Source organism: Hypanus sabinus, chromosome 29 (genome assembly GCF_030144855.1).
Source record: "Hypanus sabinus isolate sHypSab1 chromosome 29, sHypSab1.hap1, whole genome shotgun sequence".
Lineage (NCBI taxonomy): Eukaryota > Metazoa > Chordata > Chondrichthyes > Myliobatiformes > Dasyatidae > Hypanus > Hypanus sabinus.
Window position 1 is genome coordinate 957,483 of NC_082734.1, and position 25,659 is coordinate 983,141.

The 25,659-nt window shown below is 51.7% G+C and overlaps 1 protein-coding gene across 6 annotated transcripts in view; it reads right to left on the minus strand.

Moving 5' to 3' along the window:
* Positions 1-8,764: 8,764 nt before the first annotated feature.
* Positions 8,765-25,659, minus strand: part of ppp4cb (protein phosphatase 4, catalytic subunit b) — a 51,275-nt gene continuing 34,380 nt past the window's right edge. For 5 of the 6 annotated variants that reach the window (XM_059953321.1, XM_059953323.1, XM_059953322.1 and 2 more), the window contains 3 exons: positions 10,887-11,060; positions 10,440-10,566; positions 8,765-9,455 (listed from right to left, as the gene is read on the minus strand). In XM_059953321.1, coding sequence (XP_059809304.1) covers positions 9,100-9,455; positions 10,440-10,566; positions 10,887-11,060 — 657 coding nt within the window. In that variant the 3' untranslated portion in view covers positions 8,765-9,099. Of the gene's footprint in view, positions 9,456-10,096; positions 10,287-10,439; positions 10,567-10,886; positions 11,061-25,659 lie in introns of all 6 variants that reach the window. The other variant, XM_059953320.1, reaches the window with a different exon arrangement.

Sequence of the window (25,659 nt, forward strand, 5' to 3'; positions counted from 1 at the left end):
ACCCTAACCTTAGCCAATCGCATTGGAGACAGCGGAGGGAGGGCGTCCAATTGAGTCAAACGTATGGCAGTCGCGGCCGATTAGACCAATGGGAATGCAGATGCTTTAGCCAATTGGAGCCGGATGAAGGTACCCAATCATAGGATAGGGTTAAAGTTTACGTTTCGTCGCTGACGGAAAGAGCTAATAAACGGCGAGGAGAAGCCGTCACTCTGCGGGACTGGCCAATTGGGTGGAGCCAGCAGTGGGCGGGACCGATGGATCGTAGCTCCACGGTTTGAAAAAGGTTAATACGGACGGAATGTTTGCCTTTATTCGTCGAGGCATTGACTTCAAAAGTCATGAAATTATGTTTACACCTTATAAAACTCTAGTTAGGCTGCAACTGGTTATTGCATACAGTTCGGGTCGCCCCGTCATGGGAGGGATGTCGAGGCTTTGGAGGACAGACTGACTTCCTTTATTGATCCCGAGGGAATTGGGTTTCGTTACAGTCGCACCAACCAAAAATAGGTAGAAATAAAACAATATAAAACCATAAATAATAATAATCATGCCAAGTGGAAATTAGTCCAGGACCAGCCTATTGGCTCAGGGTGTCTGACACTCCGAGGGAGGAGTTGTAAAGTTTGATGGCCACAGGCAGGAATGACTTCCTATGACGCTCGAAAGAATCTCCGGCTGAATGTATTCCTGTGCCTAACCAGTAAATTATGGAATGGATGGGAGACATTGTCCAAGATGGCATGCAACTTGGACAGAAGTTCTGGAAAAACTTTGGTTGCTTTCTATGGAATGGCAGATGGAGTGGAGAGGCATAGACAGTGTCTTTCCCCAGGGGCTGAAATGTCTAAGAGGGCATGTATTTAAGGTGAGAAGGGGGAATTTCAAATGAGATTTGAAGGCCACTTGGTATTGGATGTCGGAATACACCTCTCTCCCGGGATGGTGGCAGAGACATTTGACTTTTCAGAGACGTTTAGATAGACACAGGAATGTGTGGAAAAAGGAAAAATATGGACATAGAGTAGACAGAAGAGATTAAATGGCCAACTGATTACTAATTAGTTCGGTGAAACATTGTGGCTGCACTAAGGCAGGAGAATGGAGTTGAGAGATAAAATAAATAAGACAAAGGAGCAGAGTTAAGCCACCTGACCCACCGAGTCTGTTCCGCCATTCAGACAGACATACTTTATTGATCCCGAGGGAAATTGGGCTTCGTTACAGTCACACCAACCAATAGTGTAGAAATATAGCAATATAAACCATAAATAATTAAATAATAAGTAAATCATGCCAAGTGGAAATAAGTCCAGAACCAGCCTATTGGCTCAGGGTGTCTGACACTCCGAGGGAGGAGTTGTAAAGTTTGATGGCCACAGGCAGGAATGACTTCCTATGACGCTCAGTGTTGCAATCATGGCTGATCCTTTTATCCCTGCTCAGCCCCACTCCCCGTAACCATTGATGCCGTGCCCAATTGAGAACCCATCAATCTCTACCTTAAATACACCCACAGCTGTCTATAGCAAGAAATTCCACAAATTCGCCACCCTGTGGCTAAAGAAATTTCTCGGCATCCTGAGGCTCTGCCCTCTTGTCCTACTCTCTCCCAACATGGGAAACGTCCTTTCCACATCCACTCTGTCTCGGCCTTTCAACACTTTCAACATTCGAAAGGTTTTGATGAGATACCCCCCCCCCCCCCCATCCTTCTGATTCCAGTGAGTACAGATGCAGAGCCATAAAACCTTCCTCCTATGATAACCCTTTCATTTCCAGAATTATCCTTGTGAACCTCCTCTGGACCCTCACCAATTGCCAGCAAGGAGCCCAGAACTGTTCACAATACTCAAGGTGAGGCCTCACCGGTGCCTTATAAAGCCTCAGCATCACATCCGTGCTCTTGTATTCTAGACCTCTTGAAATGAATGCTAACAATGCATTTGCCTTCCTCACCACTGACTCAACCTGCAAGTTAACCTTTAGAGTGTTCTGCACAAGGACTTCCTGATTCCATTTGCATCTCAGATTTTTGCGTTTCCTCCCCTTTAGAAAATAATTCACACTTTTTATTTTCAATTTTGTATTTCATTTGCCATTTTCTTGTCCATCCTCCTAAGCCAAGTCCTACATTCTATTTCCTCAGCACCTGCCCTTCACCAATCATTGTATCATCTGTAAACTTGGCAACAAATCCATCTATTCCATCATCTAAATCATTTATATACAGCATAAAAATAAGTGATCCCAACATCAACCCCTGCGGAACACCACTAGTCACTGGCAGCCAAACAGCCAAGGTTCCTTTTATTCCCACTCGCAGCCTCTGACCAATCAGCTAATGGTCTAACCATATTAGTAACTTTTCTGTAATACCATGGGCTCTTAACTTGGTAAGCAGCCTCATGTGTGGCACTTTGTCAAAGGCTCTCTGAAAGTCCAAATATACAACACCTACTGCATCCCCTTTATCTATCCTACATGTAATCTGCTCAAAGAATCCCAACGGGTTCACCAGGCAAGATTTTCCCCTGAAAATCCATGCCGATTTTGTACTATCTTGTCCTGTGTCACCAAGTACTCCATCACCTCATCCTTAACTATTGACTCCAACATCTTCCCAACCACAGAGGTCAGGCTAACTGCTCTATAATTTCCTTTCTGCTGCCTTCCTTTCTTTGTTAAATAGACAATAGACAGTAGGTGCAGGAGTAGGCCATTCGGCTCTTCTAGCCAGCACCGCCATTCACTGCGATCATGGCTGATCATACACAAACAGTACCCCATTCCTGCCCTCTCCCCATATCCCTTGACCCCGCTATCTATAAGAGCTCTATCTAACTCTCTCTTGAATGCATCCAGAAACTTGGCCTCCACTGCCTTCTGGGGCAGAGCATTCCACATATCCACCACTCTCTGGGTGAGAAAGAGTGGAGTGACATCTGTAATTTTCCAGTCCTCTGGTATCATACCAGAGTCCAATGGTTTTTGAAAGATCATTACTAATAACTCCACAATCTCTACTGACGCCTCTTTCAGAACCCTAGGGTGCAGTTCATCTGGTCCGGGTGACTTATGTACCCTTAGGACTTTCAACTATTTGAGCACCTTCTCCCTTGTAATAGTAACTGTACTCACTTCTCTTCCCTCACACCTTTCAATATCTGCCACACTGATAGTGTTGTCCAGTGAAGACAAATGCAAAACATTTAGTTCATCTGCCATCCCCTTGACCCCATTATTATTTCTATGGCCTCATTTTCTAGCAGTCCCATATCCATGCTCATTTATCTTTTTTTCTTAAACATAGTTGGAAAAAACTTTTTCTATCCACTTTGCTTATTGTTTGCCAACTTGCATTCATATTTCGCCTTTTCCCTCCTAATGATTCTTTTAGTTACTCTCTGTAGGTTTTTATAAGCTTCCCAATTATCTGTCTTACCAATTTTTGCTTTTATATTAACTTTCAACTTCCCTCATCAGCCATGGTTGTACAATTTTACCATTTGAGTATTTCTTTGTTTTTTGGAATATGTCTACCTTCCTCATTTTTCCCAGAAACTCACACCATTGCTGCTCTGCTGACATCCCTGCCAGCATCTCCTTCCAGCTAACTCTGGCCAATGCCTCTCTCATACCACTGTAATTTCCTTTACTCCACTGAAATACTGCTACATCAGAATTTACTTTTTCTCTATCAAATTTCAAGTTGAACTCAGTCATATTGTGATCACTGGTTCCTAAGGGTTCTTTTACATTAAGCTCCCTAATCGCCTCTGGTTCATTATGTAACACCCAATCCTGTATAGCTGACCCCCTAGTAAGCTCAACAACAAACTGCTCTAAAAAAGCCATCTCCTAGGCATTCAACAAACTCACTCTCTTGAGATTCATTACCAACCTGATTTTCCCAATTGCCCTACGTATTGAAATCTCCCGTGACTATCAAAACATTGGCCTTTTGACACACCTTTTCTATTTCCAATTGTAATCTGTGGTTCACATGCCAACTACTGTTGGGAAACCGGTATATAACTGCCCTCAGGGTCCTTTTACCGTTGTAGTTTCTTAACTCAACCCACAAGGATTCACCATAAAAAACCTACAGCACAACAGGTCACCTCTCATCCTCCGTTGCTCCAAGGAGAAAAGGCCTAATTCGCTCAACCTGTTTTTATAAGGCATGCTCCCCAATCCAGGCAACATCCTTGTAAATCTCCTCTGCACCCTTTCTATGGTTTCCACATCCTTCCTGTAGTGAGGCAACCAGAATTGAGTACAGTGATCCGAGTGGGGTCTGACCAGGGTCCTATAGAGCTGCAACATTACCTCTCAGCTCTTAGACTCAATCCCATGGTTGATGAAGGCCAATGCACCATATGCCACCTTAACCACAGAGTCAACCTGCGTAGCAGCTTTGAGTGTCCTATGGGTTCAGACCCCAAGATCCCTCTGATCCTCCACACTGCCAAGAGTCTTACCACTAATACTATATTCTGTCATTATATTTGACATACCAAAATGAACCACCTCACACTTATCTGGGTTGAACTCCATCTGCCACTTCTCAACCCAGTTTTGCATCCTATCAATGTCCCGCTGTAACCTCTGGTGGTGCTGGCTCGAAGGGCCAAATGGCCTACTCCTGCACCTACTGTCTATTGACAGCCCTCCACACCATCCACAACACCATCAACCTTTTTGTCATCAGCAAACTTACTAACCCATCGTTCCACTTCCTCATCCAGGTCATTTATAAAATCACAAAGAGTTGGGGTCTCAGAATCGATCCCTGAGGCATGCCACTGGTCACTGACCTCCATGCAGAATATGACCCGTTTAACCACTCTTTGCCTCCTGTGAGCAAGTCAGTTTTGGATCCACAAAGCAATGTCCCCTTGGAATCTCATGCCTCCTTACTTTCACAATAAGCCTTGCATAGGGTACCTTGACAAATGCCTTACTAAAATCCATATACACAACATCTACAGCTCTACCTTCATCGATCTGTTTATTCACATCCTCAAAAAATTCTATCAGGCTCATAAGGCACAACCTGCTTTTCACAAAGCCATGCTGACTATTCCTAATCATATTATGCCTCTCCAAATATTCAAAAATCCTGCCTCTCAGGATCTTTTCCATCAACTTACCAACTACTGAAGTAAGACTCACTGGTCTATAATTTCCTATGCTATCTCTAACACCCTTTCTTGAATAAGGGAACAACATCCGCAACCCTCCAATCCTCCAGAACCTCTCCCATCCTCATTGATGATGCAAAGATCATCGCCAGAGGCTCAGCAATCCCACAGTAGCCTGGGGTAAATCCCGTCCTGGTCCCATCCAACTTGACGCTTTCCAAAAGCTCCAGCACATCCTCTTCCTTAATATCTACATGCTCAAGCTTTTCAGTCTGCTGCGAGTTACCCCTACAATCTCCAAGATCCTTTTCCGTAGTGAATACTGAAGCGAAGTATTCATTAAGTACCTCTGCCATCTCCTCCGGTTCCATACACACTTCTTCACTGTCGTACTTGATTAGTCCTATTCTCTCATGTCTTATCCTCTTGCTCTTCACATGTTGAATGCCCTGGGGTTTTCCTTAATCCTGTCCAAGGCCTTCTCATGGCCTCTTCTGGCTTTCCTAATTTCTTTCTTAAGCTCCTTCTAGATCTCTATCATTACCTAGTTTTTTGAACCTTTCGTAAGCTCTTCTTTTCTTCTTGACTAGATTTACAACAGCCTTTGTACACCATGGTCCCTGTAACCTACCATCCTTTCCGTCTCATTGGAACATACCTATGCAGAACCCCACGCAAATATCCCCTAAAGATTTGCCACATTTCTTCTGTACGTTTCCCTGAGAACGTTTCCAATTTATGCTTCCAAGTTCCTTCCTGATAGCTTCATATTTCCCCTGACTCCAATTAAATGTTTCCCTAACTTGTCTGTTCCTATCCCTCTCCAATGCTAAAGGAGTTGGAATTGTGATCACTATCTCCAAAATGCTCTCCCCCTGAGAGACCTGACATCTGACCAGGTTCACTTCCCAATACCAGATCAAGTACAGCCTCTCCTCTTGTAGGCTTACCTACATACCTTCCTGAATACACCTAACAAACTCTACCCCATATAAACCCCCTCACTCTGGGGAAATGCCAATAAATATTTTACCACAACAACCCTGTTATTATTACTCCTTTCCAGAATCTGTCTCCCTATCTGCTCCTCATGTCCCTGTTACTATTGGGTGGTCAATAAAAAATACCCAGTATTCTTAACCTCTACCCAGAGACTCTGATAAAAACCCCTCCATGACTTCCTCCTTTTCTGCAGCCATGACACTATCTGATCAGCAGTGCCATGCCCCCACCTCTTTTGCTTCCCTCCCTGTCCTTTCTGAAACATCTAAAGCCCGGCACTTGAAGTAGCCACTCCTGCCCCTGATCCATCCAAGTCTCTGTAATGGCCACAACTTCATAGCTTCAAGTGCTGATCCATGCTCTAAGCTCATCTGCTTTATTCATAATACTCCTCTCAGTAAAATACTCATCTCAAACCATCGGTCTGAGTGCGTCCCTTCTCTATCACCTGCCTATCCTCCCTCCCGCACTGTCTACGAGCTTTGTCTGTTTGTGAGCCAACCGCCCCTTCCTCTGTTTCTTTAGTTCGGTTTCCATCCCCCAGCAATTCTAGTTTAAACTCTCCCCAACTGCCTTAGCAAACCTCCCCACCAGGATACTGGTCCCCCTCCGACTTAAGTGCAACCTGTCCTTTTTTGTATAGGTCACACCTGCCCCAGAAGAGGTCCCAATGATCCAGAAATCTGAATCCCTGCCTCCAGATCCAATCCCTCAGCCACGCATTTGTCCTCCACCTCATTCTATTCGTATACTCACTGCCACATGTCACAGGCAGTAATCCCGAGATTACTACCTTTGAGGCCCTGCTTCTCAACTTCCATTCTAACTCCCTGTAGTCTGTTATCAGGACCTCCTCCATTTCCTACCTATGTTGTTGGTACCAACATGTACCACGACCTCTGGCTGTTCTCCTCCCCACTTCAAGATATCGTGGACGCGATCAGAAACATCCCACTCCCTGGTACCTGGGAGGCAAACTACCATCTAGGTTTCTTTCCTGCATGCACAGAATCGCATCTTCATAACTTTCTACTGATTTGACGGCATTCCTTACCAGCAGAGATACGCCACGCCCTCTGCCTACCTTCCTATCCCTTTGATACGAGTAGCCTTGGACATTCAGCTCCCAACTACAACCATCCTTCAGCCACGATTCAGTGGTGGCCACAACATCATACCTGGCAATCTGTAATAGTGCAACAAGATCATCCATCTTATTTCTTATACTCTGTACACTGAGAAATAACACTTTGAGTGCTCTATTTGTTACCCTTTTTGATTCTTCAATGCACTGGTACTCACCCTGCTGGCTGTACGCTATCTTTACTGTTATACCATCCATCCTATCCTGAATCCCTTCATTTCGGTTCCCACCCCCATCAAATTAGTTTAAACCCTCCCCAAAAGCTCTAACAAACCTGCCCCTGCCATTCCTCGGGTTCAGGTGCAACCCATCACTTATTAACAGGCTATACCTGCCCCAGAAGAGATTGCAATCTTGAAGAAATCAGCTATGATTGAATGGCAGAGCAGACTTGATGAGTCAAAAGGCCTCACATTAGGGTTCAAGGGGTCAGAAGTGGAAAGGGTGAGTAGCTTCAAATTAAAACACATCAGAGCAATCAGGCAATCATTAGTTTGACGAGATCAGGGATGTCACCAAAGAAATAAGCAAATTCCCACAGTCTGACTGTTGCATCACTGCCTGGTGTGGATCACAAAAGTGCAGAGGGCTGTAGAGTTAGCCAGCTCTGTCATGGGCACAACACTCACTGCCATTGAAGATATCTTCACCAGACCATGGTGCCTCAAGGTGGCATCGATCACTAAGGACCCTCATCACCCAGCCCATGCCCTCTGTTCACTGAGGAGCCTGATGACCCACACTCAATGATTTAAGAAGAGCTTCTTCCTCTACGCCATCAGATTTCTTAACCTCACTATTCCTCTTGCACTGGGTATTTATTTTGTAACTTACAGTAAATTTTATGTTTTTGGACTGTACTGCTACCACAAGACAAATTCCACAACAAATGTCATGAGAGTTTGGCTCTGGAATGTGTGGCAATGCTTGGGGGTTGCTTACAGCACATCCTTTGGTTGTGTTGGTCATCTCACATTCTATGTGTGAAAAACAAACTTTAATCTTGAGATGTCAACGATAAAAAGTCAAATTCTGACATGTGAAACAATGAGAGGCTTCAATAAGGTGGGTGGTGACATTCTTATGCCAGCGTAGGGGTGCCCAAAACTGGGGAGCAGAGGTGTAGGTGAGAGGAGAGATTTAGAATGGACCGGACGGCCAACATTTTCGCAGAGAAGGGGGTCCGCAGATGGAAAAGCTGCCAGAGGAAATGGTGGAGACAGGTACAACAGAATCATTTTAGAAGCACAAGGAGAGTATTGCTTACAGGGATCTGAGCAGAGTCAAGAAATTGGGACTTGCTGACTGGGCAAATAGATACAGACAGGAATACAGTGAGAGAAAGAGAGCATGAGTGAGGGGGCAGAAGCCACAGAGACAGATCAGTATGGTTGGTGCAGGGAAGAGGGGGGAGGGTTTGGGTATCTCTACCTTGAGTTCAGGGAACAGACCACAGGTGGAGACAGAGAACGTTTACTATTTTTATTGGAATTTTTTTGTTTCTCAATCCCCAGACGGAATTTCTTTTCCTCTTTGTAGAACGAAGCCACGGTCGGAGCTTAGTGATGGGAACGGGGTGGGGTGTGGATGGTTGAAGGCCGCTGGGGCATCTCCGCACAGAAGAAGTGTGAATCCTTGACGAGTTAAGTCACCCTGGCTAAGGCAGGTCGGGGTGGGGAAATCTCCCTGATCGATTGTGACCATCCTCTTCACCACCCCTCTCCACCACCCCTCTCCTCAGGGTCAACAGGAAGAGCAGGAAGGGGTGTCCTTAGGAAATGTGGGAGGCTTGGGAAGCGAACATCAGTTTGGGGAGAGGAGTGTGGGGTAAGTTGAGGGGGAAAGAGGATGGAGAACGGAGGAGAGTGTGACAAGACTCCAAGGTAGTGAGGAGGAAGTGATGAGCAGGGTGGTGGAGAGGGTTAGGTCAATTGGATGTGATTTTTGGAGGGGATGGGGGAGAGGGAGTAGGGGTGAGGATAGATGAGGACGGAGGAGGAGGAGGATGACGAGGACAAGGAGGGACAGTTCACAGGAAGTAATCAGCCACAGGTTTTTTGGAGGGGATGCCTCGGGTCTCCTGAGGCGCAGCCTCAAAGATGATGAACTCCTTCTGAAGATGCTCGTCCAGCTCCAGGATGGCCGCCACGTTCCCACACCTGAGAGGAGAGAGACAGGTCCACTCAGGCCTACAATACTGTCCGCTCTCCCTACCACCCTCCCCTCTCATTCCCACACCTGAGAGGAGAGAGAGAGGTCCACTTAGACCCACACCGTCTGCTCTCCCTCCCACTCTCCCCTCTCCCTTGGTCCCAACACCACCCTGCCCTCTCATTCCCACACCTGAGGAGAGAGAGGTCCACATACCCACACCCTCACCTCTCCCTCCCACCCTCCCCTCTCATTCCCACACCTGAGGAGAGAGAGGTCTATTCAGACCCACACCCCCTCTCCCTCGGTCCCAACACCACCCTGCCCTCTCATTCCCACACCTGAGGAGAGAGAGGTCCAAATACCCACACCCTCACCTCTCCCTCCCACCCTCCCCTCTCATTCCCACACCTGAGGAGAGAGAGAGGTCCACTCAGACCCACACTGTCCGCTCTCCCCACCCACACCTCTCCCTCTCCCCCACCACTGAATCAGTTCTTCGATGTGGCAGACTTAGACAGACGGAGAGAGGTGGATATACCTCAGCGAGTGGCAGAAAGGAGGAGGATTGGATGAATGGAGGGGGCAGGTTGGGGGACTGGGTGGATGGAGGGGAAGGAGGAAGGAGAGCAGACGTGGAGGGACTCACCTGTAGCAGTAGTTGGGTGCCGACCAGACGGTGAGCACGGTCTCATTGAAATGCCATTTGTAGCCCTCCATGACGAGCTGGTGGGCGCGGCAGATCATGTCGATGTCATTGGCCGCGTTGAACTGTGCCACCACGTCGCTGCCAAAGAGGTAACCCGCACCCCGTGGGCTCACACCCCATCCTGTCGTGTCTGGGGGGGGGGGGGGCAAAGACTGCGGTGAGCAAGGGCAGGAAACATGAGGCGGTGGGGAGAGCGAGGACAGTCAGGATGGAGGGAAGAGAGGACTGGGCAAACGAGGAAAGGGCGACAGGGGACAGGGGAGGGTTATCGGTCAGTTCCTACCCTCAGGGTCAGACCACAGCAGGTCACACATGGGCCCGTCGTGCGGAACCTCCTGTTTCCGGTCGATGGTACGGATCTGGTCCAGCGTCTGGATGGAAGGTGAGAGACCCCCGTGTACACAGAATATCTGGGTGTGAGGAAGGGGGTGTCACACAAATATCACATGGAATGAAAGTCACTGCAATCGGCTTCACCCTGTACTGCTCTCCATCCCATACAATCCCTTCCTTCCATTTACTACACCTCCCTTCTGTACAACACACCCCGACCCACTGCCCCATCTACACCCCGTAACCCTAATTTCAACATGTCCCACCCACATCTACACCCCAAACCCCTACATCAACAAACCTATTCCCTAATCTCCACCACTCTGGCCCATTCCTCACTCCCACGTAAACACAAACCACAGAGATGCAGCTCCTGCCCGCTCCCTCTCCCACACACCTTGCCGTCAATGATGGCTGACAGACTGAGATAGTCGAAGATTTCAGTACAGTATCTCCAGACGGTCACCGAGCCGTACTTGCGTAGACACTCGTCATAGAAGCCATACACCTGGGTGATCTGACGACTCTCATGGTTACCCCGGATCAGCGTGATCCTGTCCGGGTAACGCACCTGTTTTGGGAGGGATAATGCTGTCAGACACACCTTCAGCAACTGACACCATACCCTCCAGTCTCACACTGTCAACAACTGAATCCCCAGCCCCACTACACCGTCAAATCACACACTCCCAGGGTCAGACAGAGTGAATCTCCCTCCACACCTTCCCATCACACACTCCCGGGGTCAGACACAGAGTGAAACTCCCTCCACAGCGTCCCATCACACACTCCCAGGGTCAGACACAGAGTGAATCTCCCTCCACACCGTCCCATCACACATTCCCAGGGTCAGAAACAGAGTGAAACTCCCTCCACACCGTTCCATCACACACTCCCAGGGTCAGAAACAGAGTGAAATTCCATCCACACAGTCCCATCACACACTCCCAGGGTCAGAAACAGAGTGAAACTCCCTCCACACCGTCCCATCACACACTCCCAGGGTCAGACAGAGTGAAACTCCCTCCACACCGTCCCATCACACACTCCCAGGGTCAGAAACAGAGTGAAATTCCATCCACACAGTCCCATCACACACTCCCAGCGTCAGACACAGAGTGAATCTCCCTCCACACAGTCGCATCACACACTCCCAGGGTCAGACAGAGTGAATCTCCCTCCACACCTTCCCATCACACATTCCCAGGGTCAGACAGAGTGAAACCCCCTGCACACTGTCCCATCACACACTCCCGGTGTCAGACACTGAGTGCAGCTCCCTCCAAACAGTCCTGGGGTCAGACACAGAGTGAATCTCCTTCCACACACTCCCGGGGTCAGACAGAGTGAAACTCCATCCACACCATTCCATCACACACTCCCGGTGTCAGACAGAGTGAATCTCCCTCCACACCTTCCCATCACACACTCCCAGGGTCAGACTGAGTGAAACTCCCTCCACACCGTCCCATCACACACTCCCAGGGTCAGAAACAGAGTGAAATTCCATCCACACAGTCCCATCACACACTCCCAGGGTCAGACACAGAGTGATACTCCCTCCACTCTGTCCAATCACACTCTTCCGGGGTCAGACAGAGTGAAACTCCCTCCACACTATCCCATCACACATACCCGGGGTCAGACGCAGAGTGAATCTCCCTCCATACCATCCCATGAGACACTCCCAGGGTCAGAAACAGAGTGAAACTCCCTCCACACCATTCCATCACACACTCCCGGCGTCAGACAGAGTGAATCTCCCTCCACACCTTCCCATCACACACTCCTAGGATCAGAAACAGAGTGAATCTCCCTCCACACTGTCGCATCACACACTCCCAGGGTCAGACAGAGTGAAACTCCCTCCACACCGTCCCATCACACACTCCCTGCGTCAGAAACAGAGTGAAATTCCATCCACACAGTCCCATCACACACTCCCAGGGTCAGACACAGAGTGATACTCCCTCCACACCGTCCCATCACACACTCCCAGGGTCAGACAGAGTGAAACTCCCTCCACACCGTCCCATCACACACTCCCTGCGTCAGAAACAGAGTGAAATTCCATCCACACAGTCCCATCACACACTCCCAGGGTCAGACACAGAGTGAATCTCCCTCCACACTGTCGCATCACACACTCCCAGGGTCAGACAGAGTGAATCTCCCTCCACACCTTCCCATCACACACTCCCGGGGTCAGACAGAGTGAATCTCCCTCCACACCTTCCCATCACACACTCCCAGGCTCAGAAACAGAGTGAAACTCCATCCACACAGTCCCATCACACACTCCCAGGGTCAGACACAGAGTGATACTCCCTCCACTCTGTCCAATCACACATACCCGGGGTCAGACGCAGAGTGAATCTCCCAGGGTCAGAAACAGAGTGAATCTCCCTCCCCACTCTCCCGGGGTCAGACACAGAGTGAATCTCCTTCCACACACTCCCGGGGTCAGACAGAGTGAAACTCCCTCTACACCTTCCCATCACACACTCCCAGGGTCAGACACAGAGTGAATCTCCCTCCACACTGTCCCATCACACTCCCGGGGTCAGACAGAGTGAATCTCCCTCCACACTGTCGCATCACACACTCCCAGGGTCAGACAGAGTGAATCTCCCTCCACATCTTCCCATCACACACTCCCGGGGTCAGACACAGAGTGAATCTTCCTCCACACACTCCCGGGGACAGACACAGAGTGTAGCTCCCTCCACACTGTCCCATCACACGGTTGCAGGGTCAGAAACAGAGTGAAACTCCATCCACACAGTCCCATCACACACTCCCGGGGTCAGACAGAGTGAAACTCCCTCCACACTATCCCATCACACATACCCGGGGTCAAACACAGAGTGAACCTCCCTCCACACCATCCCATGAGACACTCCCGGGGTCAGACACAGAGTGTAGCTCCCTCCACACTGTCCCATCACACGGATGCAGGGTCAGAAACAGAGTGAAACTCCATCCTCACAGTCCCATCACACACTCCCGGGGTCAGACACAGAATGAATCTCCCACCACACCGTCCCATCACACATTCCCAGGGTCAGACAGAGTGAAACCCCCTGCACACTGTCCCATCACACACTCCCGGTGTCAGAAACAGAGTGAAATTCCATCCACACAGTCCCATCACACACTCCCAGGGTCAGACACTGACAGAATCTCCCTCCACACACTCCCGGGGTCAGACACAGAGTGAATCTCCTTCCACACACTCCCGGGGTCAGACAGAGTGAAACTCCATCCACACCATTCCATCACACACTCCCGGTGTCAGACAGAGTGAATCTCCCTCCACACCTTCCCATCACACACTCCCAGGGTCAGAAACAGAGTGAAATTCCATCCACACAGTCCCATCACACACTCCCAGGGTCAGAAACAGAGTGAAACTCCCTCCACACCGTCCCATCACACACTCCCAGGGTCAGACAGAGTGAAACTCCCTCCACACCGTCCCATCACACACTCCCAGGGTCAGAAACAGAGTGAAATTCCATCCACACAGTCCCATCACACACTCCCAGCGTCAGACACAGAGTGAATCTCCCTCCACACAGTCGCATCACACACTCCCAGGGTCAGACAGAGTGAATCTCCCTCCACACCTTCCCATCACACATTCCCAGGGTCAGACAGAGTGAAACCCCCTGCACACTGTCCCATCACACACTCCCGGTGTCAGACACTGAGTGCAGCTCCCTCCAAACAGTCCTGGGGTCAGACACAGAGTGAATCTCCTTCCACACACTCCCGGGGTCAGACAGAGTGAAACTCCATCCACACCATTCCATCACACACTCCCGGTGTCAGACAGAGTGAATCTCCCTCCACACCTTCCCATCACACACTCCCAGGGTCAGACTGAGTGAAACTCCCTCCACACCGTCCCATCACACACTCCCAGGGTCAGAAACAGAGTGAAATTCCATCCACACAGTCCCATCACACACTCCCAGGGTCAGACACAGAGTGATACTCCCTCCACTCTGTCCAATCACACTCTTCCGGGGTCAGACAGAGTGAAACTCCCTCCACACTATCCCATCACACATACCCGGGGTCAGACGCAGAGTGAATCTCCCTCCATACCATCCCATGAGACACTCCCAGGGTCAGAAACAGAGTGAAACTCCCTCCACACCATTCCATCACACACTCCCGGCGTCAGACAGAGTGAATCTCCCTCCACACCTTCCCATCACACACTCCTAGGATCAGAAACAGAGTGAATCTCCCTCCACACTGTCGCATCACACACTCCCAGGGTCAGACAGAGTGAAACTCCCTCCACACCGTCCCATCACACACTCCCTGCGTCAGAAACAGAGTGAAATTCCATCCACACAGTCCCATCACACACTCCCAGGGTCAGACACAGAGTGATACTCCCTCCACACCGTCCCATCACACACTCCCAGGGTCAGACAGAGTGAAACTCCCTCCACACCGTCCCATCACACACTCCCTGCGTCAGAAACAGAGTGAAATTCCATCCACACAGTCCCATCACACACTCCCAGGGTCAGACACAGAGTGAATCTCCCTCCACACTGTCGCATCACACACTCCCAGGGTCAGACAGAGTGAATCTCCCTCCACACCTTCCCATCACACACTCCCGGGGTCAGACAGAGTGAATCTCCCTCCACACCTTCCCATCACACACTCCCAGGCTCAGAAACAGAGTGAAACTCCATCCACACAGTCCCATCACACACTCCCAGGGTCAGACACAGAGTGATACTCCCTCCACTCTGTCCAATCACACATACCCGGGGTCAGACGCAGAGTGAATCTCCCAGGGTCAGAAACAGAGTGAATCTCCCTCCCCACTCTCCCGGGGTCAGACACAGAGTGAATCTCCTTCCACACACTCCCGGGGTCAGACAGAGTGAAACTCCCTCTACACCTTCCCATCACACACTCCCAGGGTCAGACACAGAGTGATACTCCCTCCACACTGTCCCATCACACTCCCGGGGTCAGACAGAGTGAATCTCCCTCCACACTGTCGCATCACACACTCCCAGGGTCAGACAGAGTGAATCTCCCTCCACATCTTCCCATCACACACTCCCGGGGTCAGACACAGAGTGAATCTTCCTCCACACACTCCCGGGGACAGACACAGAGTGTAGCTCCCTCCACACTGTCCCATCACACGGTTGCAGGGTCAGAAACAGAGTGAAACTCCATCCACACAGTCCCATCACACACTCCCGGGGTCAGACAGAGTGAAACTCCCTCCACACTATCCCATCACACATACCCGGGGTCAAACACAGAGTGAACCTCCCTCCACACCATCCCATGAGACACTCCCGGGGTCAGACACAGAGTGTAGCTCCCTCCACACTGTCCCATCACACGGATGCAGGGTCAGAAACAGAGTGAAACTCCATCCTCACAGTCCCATCACACACTCCCGGGGTCGGACACAGAATGAATCTCCCACCACACCGTCCCATCACACATTCCCAGGGTCAGACAGAGTGAAACCCCCTGCACACTGTCCCATCACACACTCCCGGTGTCAGAAACAGAGTGAAATTCCATCCACACAGTCCCATCACACACTCCCAGGGTCAGACACAGACAGAATCTCCCTCCACACACTCCCGGGGTCAGACACAGAGTGAATCTCCTTCCACACACTCCCGGGGTCAGACAGAGTGAAACTCCATCCACACCATTCCATCACACACTCCCGGTGTCAGACAGAGTGAATCTCCCTCCACACCTTCCCATCACACACTCCCAGGGTCAGAAACAGAGTGAAACTCCCTCCACACTGTCCCATCACACACTCCCAGTGTCAGACAGAGTGAAACTCCCTCCACACCGTCCCATCACACACTCCCTGCGTCAGAAACAGAGTGAAATTCCATCCACACAGTCCCATCACACACTCCCAGGGTCAGACACAGAGTGAATCTTCCTCCACACTGTCGCATCACACACTCCCAGGGTCAGACAGAGTGAATCTCCCTCCACACCTTCCCATCACACACTCCCAGGGTCAGAAACAGAGTGAAACTCCCTCCACACCGTCCCATCACACACTCCCAGGCTCAGAAACAAAGTGAAACTCCATCCACACAGTCCCATCACACACTCCCAGGGTCAGACAGAGTGAATCTCCCTCCACACCTTCCCATCACACACTCCCAGGGTCAGAAACAGAGTGAAACTCCCTCCACACAGTCCCATCACACACTCCCAGGGTCAGACACAGAGTGATACTCCCTCCACTCTGTCCAATCACACACTCCCAGGATCAGACAGAGTGAAACTCCCTCCACACCGTTCCATCACACACTCCCAGGGTCAGAAACAGACTGAAATTCCATCCACACAGTCCCATCACACACTCCCAGGGTCAGACTCAGAGAGAATCTCCCTCCACACTGTCGCATCACACACTCCCAGGGTCAGACAGAGTGAAACTCCCTCCACACCGTCCTATCATACACTCCCAGGGTCAGAAACAGAGTGAAATTCCATCCACACAGTCCCATCACACACTCCCAGGGTCAGACACAGAGAGAATCTTCCTCCACACACTCCCAGGGTCAGACACAGAGTGATACTCCCTCCACTCTGTCCAATCACACTCTTCCGGGGTCAGACAGAGTGAAACTCCCTCCACACTATCCCATCACACATACCCGGGGTCAAACGCAGAGTGAATCTCCCTCCATACCATCCCATGAGACACTCCCGGGGTCAGACACAGAGTGCAGCTCCCTCCACACTGTCCCATCACACACTCCCAGGGTCAGAAACAGAGTGAAACTCCCTCCACACCATTCCATCACACACTCCCGGCGTCAGACAGAGTGAATCTCCCTCCACACCTTCCCATCACACACTCCTAGGATCAGAAACAGAGTGAATCTCCCTCCACACTGTCGCATCACACACTCCCAGGGTCAGACAGAGTGAAACTCCCTCCACACCGTCCCATCACACACTCCCTGCGTCAGAAACAGAGTGAAATTCCATCCACACAGTCCCATCACACACTCCCAGGGTCAGACACAGAGTGATACTCCCTCCACACCGTCCCATCACACACTCCCAGGGTCAGACAGAGTGAAACTCCCTCCACACCGTCCCATCACACACTCCCTGCGTCAGAAACAGAGTGAAATTCCATCCACACAGTCCCATCACACACTCCCAGGGTCAGACACAGAGTGAATCTCCCTCCACACTGTCGCATCACACACTCCCAGGGTCAGACAGAGTGAATCTCCCTCCACACCTTCCCATCACACACTCCCGGGGTCAGACAGAGTGAATCTCCCTCCACACCTTCCCATCACACACTCCCAGGCTCAGAAACAGAGTGAAACTCCATCCACACAGTCCCATCACACACTCCCAGGGTCAGACACAGAGTGATACTCCCTCCACTCTGTCCAATCACACATACCCGGGGTCAGACGCAGAGTGAATCTCCCAGGGTCAGAAACAGAGTGAAACTCCCTCCACACTGTCCCATCACACACTCCCGGTGTCAGACACTGAGTGCAGCTCCCTCCACAGAGTCCTGGGGTCAGATACAGAGTGAATCTCCCTCCCCACTCTCCCGGGGTCAGACACAGAGTGAATCTCCTTCCACACACTCCCGGGGTCAGACAGAGTGAAACTCCCTCTACACCTTCCCATCACACACTCCCAGGGTCAGACACAGAGTGATACTCCCTCCACACTGTCCCATCACACTCCCGGGGTCAGACAGAGTGAATCTCCCTCCACACTGTCGCATCACACACTCCCAGGGTCAGACAGAGTGAATCTCCCTCCACATCTTCCCATCACACACTCCCGGGGTCAGACACAGAGTGAATCTTCCTCCACACACTCCCGGGGACAGACACAGAGTGTAGCTCCCTCCACACTGTCCCATCACACGGTTGCAGGGTCAGAAACAGAGTGAAACTCCATCCACACAGTCCCATCACACACTCCCGGGGTCAGACAGAGTGAAACTCCCTCCACACTATCCCATCACACATACCCGGGGTCAAACACAGAGTGAATCTCCCTCCATACCATCCCATGAGACACTCCCGGGGTCAGACACAGAGTGCAGCTCCCTCCACACTGTCCCATCACACACTCCCAGGGTCAGAAACAGAGTGAAACTCCCTCCACACCATTCCATCACACACTCCCGGCGTCAGACAGAGTGAATCTCCCTCCACACCTTCCCATCACACACTCCTAGGATCAGAAACAGAGTGAATCTCCCTCCACACTGTCGCATCACACACTCCCAGGGTCAGACAGAGTGAAACTCCCTCCACACCGTCCCATCACACACTCCCTGCGTCAGAAACAGAGTGAAATTCCATCCACACAGTCCCATCACACACTCCCAGGGTCAGACACAGAGTGAATCTCCCTCCACACTGTCGCATCACACACTCCCAGGGTCAGACAGAGTGAATCTCCCTCCACACCTTCCCATCACACACTCCCGGGGTCAGACAGAGTGAATCTCCCTCCACACCTTCCCATCACACACTCCCAGGCTCAGAAACAGAGTGAAACTCCATCCACACAGTCCCATCACACACTCCCAGGGTCAGACACAGAGTGATACTCCCTCCACTCTGTCCAATCACACATACCCGGGGTCAGACGCAGAGTGAATCTCCCAGGGTCAGAAACAGAGTGAAACTCCCTCCACACTGTCCCATCACACACTCCCGGTGTCAGACACTGAGTGCAGCTCCCTCCACAGAGTCCTGGGGTCAGATACAGAGTGAATCTCCCTCCCCACTCTCCCGGGGTCAGACACAGAGTGAATCTCCTTCCACACACTCCCGGGGTCAGACAGAGTGAAACTCCCTCTACACCTTCCCATCACACACTCCCAGGGTCAGACACAGAGTGATACTCCCTCCACACTGTCCCATCACACTCCCGGGGTCAGACAGAGTGAATCTCCCTCCACACTGTCGCATCACACACTCCCAGGGTCAGACAGAGTGAATCTCCCTCCACATCTTCCCATCACACACTCCCGGGGTCAGACACAGAGTGAATCTTCCTCCACACACTCCCGGGGACAGACACAGAGTGTAGCTCCCTCCACACTGTCCCATCACACGGTTGCAGGGTCAGAAACAGAGTGAAACTCCATCCACACAGTCCCATCACACACTCCCGGGGTCAGACAGAGTGAAACTCCCTCCACACTATCCCATCACACATACCCGGGGTCAAACACAGAGTGAACCTCCCTCCACACCATCCCATGAGACACTCCCGGGGTCAGACACAGAGTGTAGCTCCCTCCACACTGTCCCATCACACGGATGCAGGGTCAGAAACAGAGTGAAACTCCATCCTCACAGTCCCATCACACACTCCCGGGGTCGGACACAGAATGAATCTCCCACCACACAGTCCCATCACACACTCCCAGGGTCAGACACAGAGTGATACACCCTCCACTCTGTCCAATCACACATACCCGGGGTCAGACGCAGAGTGAATCTCCCAGGGTCAGAAACAGAGTGAAACTCCCTCCACACTGTCCCATCACACACTCCCGGTGTCAGACACTGAGTGCAGCTCCCTCCACAGAGTCCTGGGGTCAGATACAGAGTGAATCTCCTTCCACACACTCCCGGGGTCAGACAGAGTGAAACTCCCTCTACACCTTCCCATCACACACTCCCAGGGTCAGAAACAGAGTGAAACTCCCTCCACACCATTCCATCACACACTCCCGGCGTCAGACAGAGTGAATCTCCCTCCACACCTTCCCATCACACACTCCTAGGATCAGAAACAGAGTGAATCTCCCTCCACACTGTCGCATCACACACTCCCAGGGTCAGACAGAGTGAAACTCCCTCCACACCGTCCCATCACACACTCCCTGCGTCAGAAACAGAGTGAAATTCCATCCACACAGTCCCATCACACACTCCCAGGGTCAGACACAGAGTGATACTCCCTCCACACCGTCCCATCACACACTCCCAGGGTCAGACAGAGTGAAACTCCCTCCACACCGTCCCATCACACACTCCCTGCGTCAGAAACAGAGTGAAATTCCATCCACACAGTCCCATCACACACTCCCAGGGTCAGACACAGAGTGAATCTCCCTCCACACTGTCGCATCACACACTCCCAGGGTCAGACAGAGTGAATCTCCCTCCACACCTTCCCATCACACACTCCCGGGGTCAGACAGAGTGAATCTCCCTCCACACCTTCCCATCACACACTCCCAGGCTCAGAAACAGAGTGAAACTCCATCCACACAGTCCCATCACACACTCCCAGGGTCAGACACAGAGTGATACTCCCTCCACTCTGTCCAATCACACATGCCCGGGGTCAGACGCAGAGTGAATCTCCCAGGGTCAGAAACAGAGTGAAACTCCCTCCACACTGTCCCATCACACACTCCCGGTGTCAGACACTGAGTGCAGCTCCCTCCACAGAGTCCTGGGGTCAGATACAGAGTGAATCTCCCTCCCCACTCTCCCGGGGTCAGACACAGAGTGAATCTCCTTCCACACACTCCCGGGGTCAGACAGAGTGAAACTCCCTCCACACTGTCCCATCACACACTCCCGGTGTCAGACACTGAGTGCAGCTCCCTCCACAGAGTCCTGGGGTCAGATACAGAGTGAATCTCCCTCCCCACTCTCCCGGGGTCAGACACAGAATGAATCTCCCACCACACCGTCCCATCACACATTCCCAGGGTCAGACAGAGTGAAACCCCCTGCACACTGTCCCATCACACACTCCCGGTGTCAGAAACAGAGTGAAATTCCATCCACACAGTCCCATCACACACTCCCAGGGTCAGAAACAGAGTGAAACTCCCTCCACACTGTCCCATCACACACTCCCAGTGTCAGACAGAGTGAAACTCCCTCCACACCGTCCCATCACACACTCCCTGCGTCAGAAACAGAGTGAAATTCCATCCACACAGTCCCATCACACACTCCCAGGGTCAGACACAGAGTGAATCTTCCTCCACACTGTCGCATCACACACTCCCAGGGTCAGACAGAGTGAATCTCCCTCCACACCTTCCCATCACACACTCCCAGGGTCAGAAACAGAGTGAAACTCCCTCCACACCGTCCCATCACACACTCCCAGGCTCAGAAACAAAGTGAAACTCCATCCACACAGTCCCATCACACACTCCCAGGGTCAGACAGAGTGAATCTCCCTCCACACCTTCCCATCACACACTCCCAGGGTCAGAAACAGAGTGAAACTCCCTCCACACAGTCCCATCACACACTCCCAGGGTCAGACACAGAGTGATACTCCCTCCACTCTGTCCAATCACACACTCCCAGGATCAGACAGAGTGAAACTCCCTCCACACCGTTCCATCACACACTCCCAGGGTCAGAAACAGAGTGAAATTTCATCCACACAGTCCCATCACACACTCCCAGGGTCAGACTCAGAGAGAATCTCCCTCCACACTGTCGCATCACACACTCCCAGGGTCAGACAGAGTGAAACTCCCTCCACACCGTCCTATCATACACTCCCAGGGTCAGAAACAGAGTGAAATTCCATCCACACAGTCCCATCACACACTCCCAGGGTCAGACACAGAGAGAATCTTCCTCCACACACTCCCGGGGTCAGACACAGAGTGTAGCTCCCTCCACACTGTCCCATCACACGGTTGCAGGGTCAGAAACAGAGTGAAACTCCATCCACACAGTCCCATCACACACTCCCGGGGTCAGACAGAGTGAAACCCCCTCCACACTGTCCCATCACACACTCCCGGTGTCAGACACTGAGTGCAGCTCCCTCCACAGAGTCCTGGGGTCAGATACAGAGTGAATCTCCCTCCCCACTCTCCCGGCGTCAGCCACAGAGTGAATCTCCTTCCACACACTCCCGGGGTCAGACAGAGTGAAACTCCCTCTACACCTTCCCATCACATACTCCCAGGGACAGACACAGAGTGATACTCCCTCCACACTGTCCCATCACACTCCCGGGGTCAGACACAGAGTGAAACTCCATCCACACCATTCCATCACACACTCCCAGGGTCAGACAGAGTGAATCTCCCTCCACACCTTCCCATCACACACTCCCGGGGTCAGACACAGAGTGAATCTTCCTCCACACACTCCCGGGGACAGACACAGAGTGTAGCTCCCTCCACACTGTCCCATCACACGGTTGCAGGGTCAGAAACAGAGTGAAACTCCATCCACACAGTCCCATCACACACTCCCGGGGTCAGACAGAGTGAAACTCCCTCCACACTATCCCATCACACATACCCGGGGTCAAACACAGAGTGAATCTCCCTCCACACCATCCCATGAGACACTCCCGGGGTCAGACACAGAGTGTAGCTCCCTCCACACTGTCCCATCACACGGTTGCAGGGTCAGAAACAGAGTGAAACTCCATCCACACAGTCCCATCACACACTCCCGAGGTCGGACACAGAATGAATCTCCCAACACACCGTCCCATCACACATTCTCAGGGTCAGACAGAGTGAAACCCCCTGCACACTGTCCCATCACACACTCCCGGTGTCAGACACTGAGTGCAGCTCCCTCCACACAGTCCTGGGGTCAGACACAGAGTGAATCTCCCTCCACACACTCCCGGGGTCAGACACAGAGTGAATCTCCTTCCACACACTCCCGGGGTCAGACAGAGTGAAACTCCATCCACACCATTCCATCACACACTCCCGGTGTCAGACAGAGTGAATCTCCCTCCACACCTTCCCATCACACACTCCCAGGGTCAGAAACAGAGTGAATCTCCCTCCACACTGTCGCATCACACACTCCCAGGGTCAGAAACAGAGTGAAACTCCCTCCACACCGTCCCATCACACACTCCCTGCGTCGGAAACAGAGTGAAATTCCATCCACACAGTCCCATCACACACTCCCAGGGTCAGACACAGAGAGAATCTTCCTCCACACACTCCCGGGGTCAGACACAGAGTGTAGCTCCCTCCACACTGTCCCATCACACGGTTGCAGGGTCAGAAACAGAGTGAAACTCCATTCACACAGTCCCATCACACACTCCCGGGGTCAGACAGAGTGAAACCCCCTCCACACTGTCCCATCACACACTCCCGGTGTCAAACACTGAGTGCAGCTCCCTCCACAGAGTCCTGGGGTCAGATACAGAGTGAATCTCCCTCCCCACTCTCCCGGCGTCAGCCACAGAGTGAATCTCCTTCCACACACTCCCGGGGTCAGACAGAGTGAAACTCCCTCTACACCTTCCCATCACATACTCCCAGGGTCAGACACAGAGTGATACTCCCTCCACACTGTCCCATCACACTCCCGGGGTCAGACACAGAGTGAAACTCCATCCACACCATTCCATCACACTCCCAGGGTCAGACACAGAGTGATACTCCCTCCACACTGTCCCATCACACTCCCGGGGTCAGACACAGAGTGAAACTCCATCCACACCATTCCATCACACACTCCCGGCGTCAGACAGAGTGAATCTCCCTCCACACCTTCCCATCACACACTCCCAGGGTCAGACACAGAGTGAATCTCCCTCCACACTGTCGCATCACACACTCCCAGGGTCAGAAAGAGTGAATCTCCCTCCACACCTTCCCATCACACACTCCCGGGGTCAGACACAGAGTGAATCTTCCTCCACACACTCCCGGGGACAGACACAGAGTGCAGCTCCCTCCACACTGTCCCATCACACGGTTGCAGGGTCAGAAACAGAGTGAAACTCCATCCACACAGTCCCATCACACACTCCCGGGGTCAGACAGAGTGAATCTCCCTCCACACCATCCCATGAGACACTCCCGGGGACAGACACAGAGTGTAGCTCCCTCCACACTGTCCCATCACACGGTTACAGGGTCAGAAACAGAGTGAAACTCCATCCACACAGTCCCATCACACACTCCCGAGGTCGGATACAGAATGAATCTCCCACCACACCGTCCCATCACACATTCTCAGGGTCAGACAGAGTGAAACCCCCTGCACACTGTCCCATCACACACTCCCGGTGTCAGAAACAGAGTGAAACTCCCTCCACACCGTCCCATCACACACTCCCTGCGTCAGAAACAGAGTGAATCTCCCTCCACACTGTCGCATCACACACTCCCAGGGTCAGAAACAGAGTGAAACTCCCTCCACACCGTCCCATCACACACTCCCTGCGTCAGAAAAGAGTGAAATTCCATCCACACAGTCCCATCACACACTCCCAGCGTCAGACACAGAGTGAATCTCCCTCCACACCTTCCCATCACACACTCCCGGGGTCAGACAGAGTGAATCTCCCTCCACACCTTCCCATCACACACTCCCAGGCTCAGAAACAGAGTGAAACTCCATCCACACAGTCCCATCACACACTCCCTGCGTCAGAAACAGAGTGAAATTCCATCCACACAGTCCCATCACACACTCCCAGCGTCAGACACAGAGTGAATCTCCCTCCACACCTTCCCATCACACACTCCCGGGGTCAGACAGAGTGAATCTCCATCCACACCATTCCATCACACACTCCCGGCGTCAGACAGAGTGAATCTCCCTCCACACTGTCGCATCACACACTCCCGGCGTCAGACAGAGTGAATCTCCCTCCACACTGTCGCATCACACACTCCCAGGGTCAGACAGAGTGAATCTCCCTCCACACCTTCCCATCACACACTCCCGGGGTCAGACACAGAGTGAATCTTCCTCCACACACTCCCGGGGACAGACTCAGAGTGTAGCTCCCTCCACACTGTCCCATCACACGGATGCAGGGTCAGAAACAGAGTGAAACTCCATCCTCACAGTCCCATCACACACTCCCGGGGTCGGACACAGAATGAATCTCCCACCACACCGTCCCATCACACATTCCCAGGGTCAGACAGAGTGAAACCCCCTGCACACTGTCCCATCACACACTCCCGGTGTCAGAAACAGAGTGAAATTCCATCCACACAGTCCCATCACACACTCCCAGGGTCAGACACAGAGAGAATCTCCCTCCACACACTCCCGGGGTCAGACACAGAGTGAATCTCCTTCCACACACTCCCGGGGTCAGACAGAGTGAAACTCCATCCACACCATTCCATCACACAC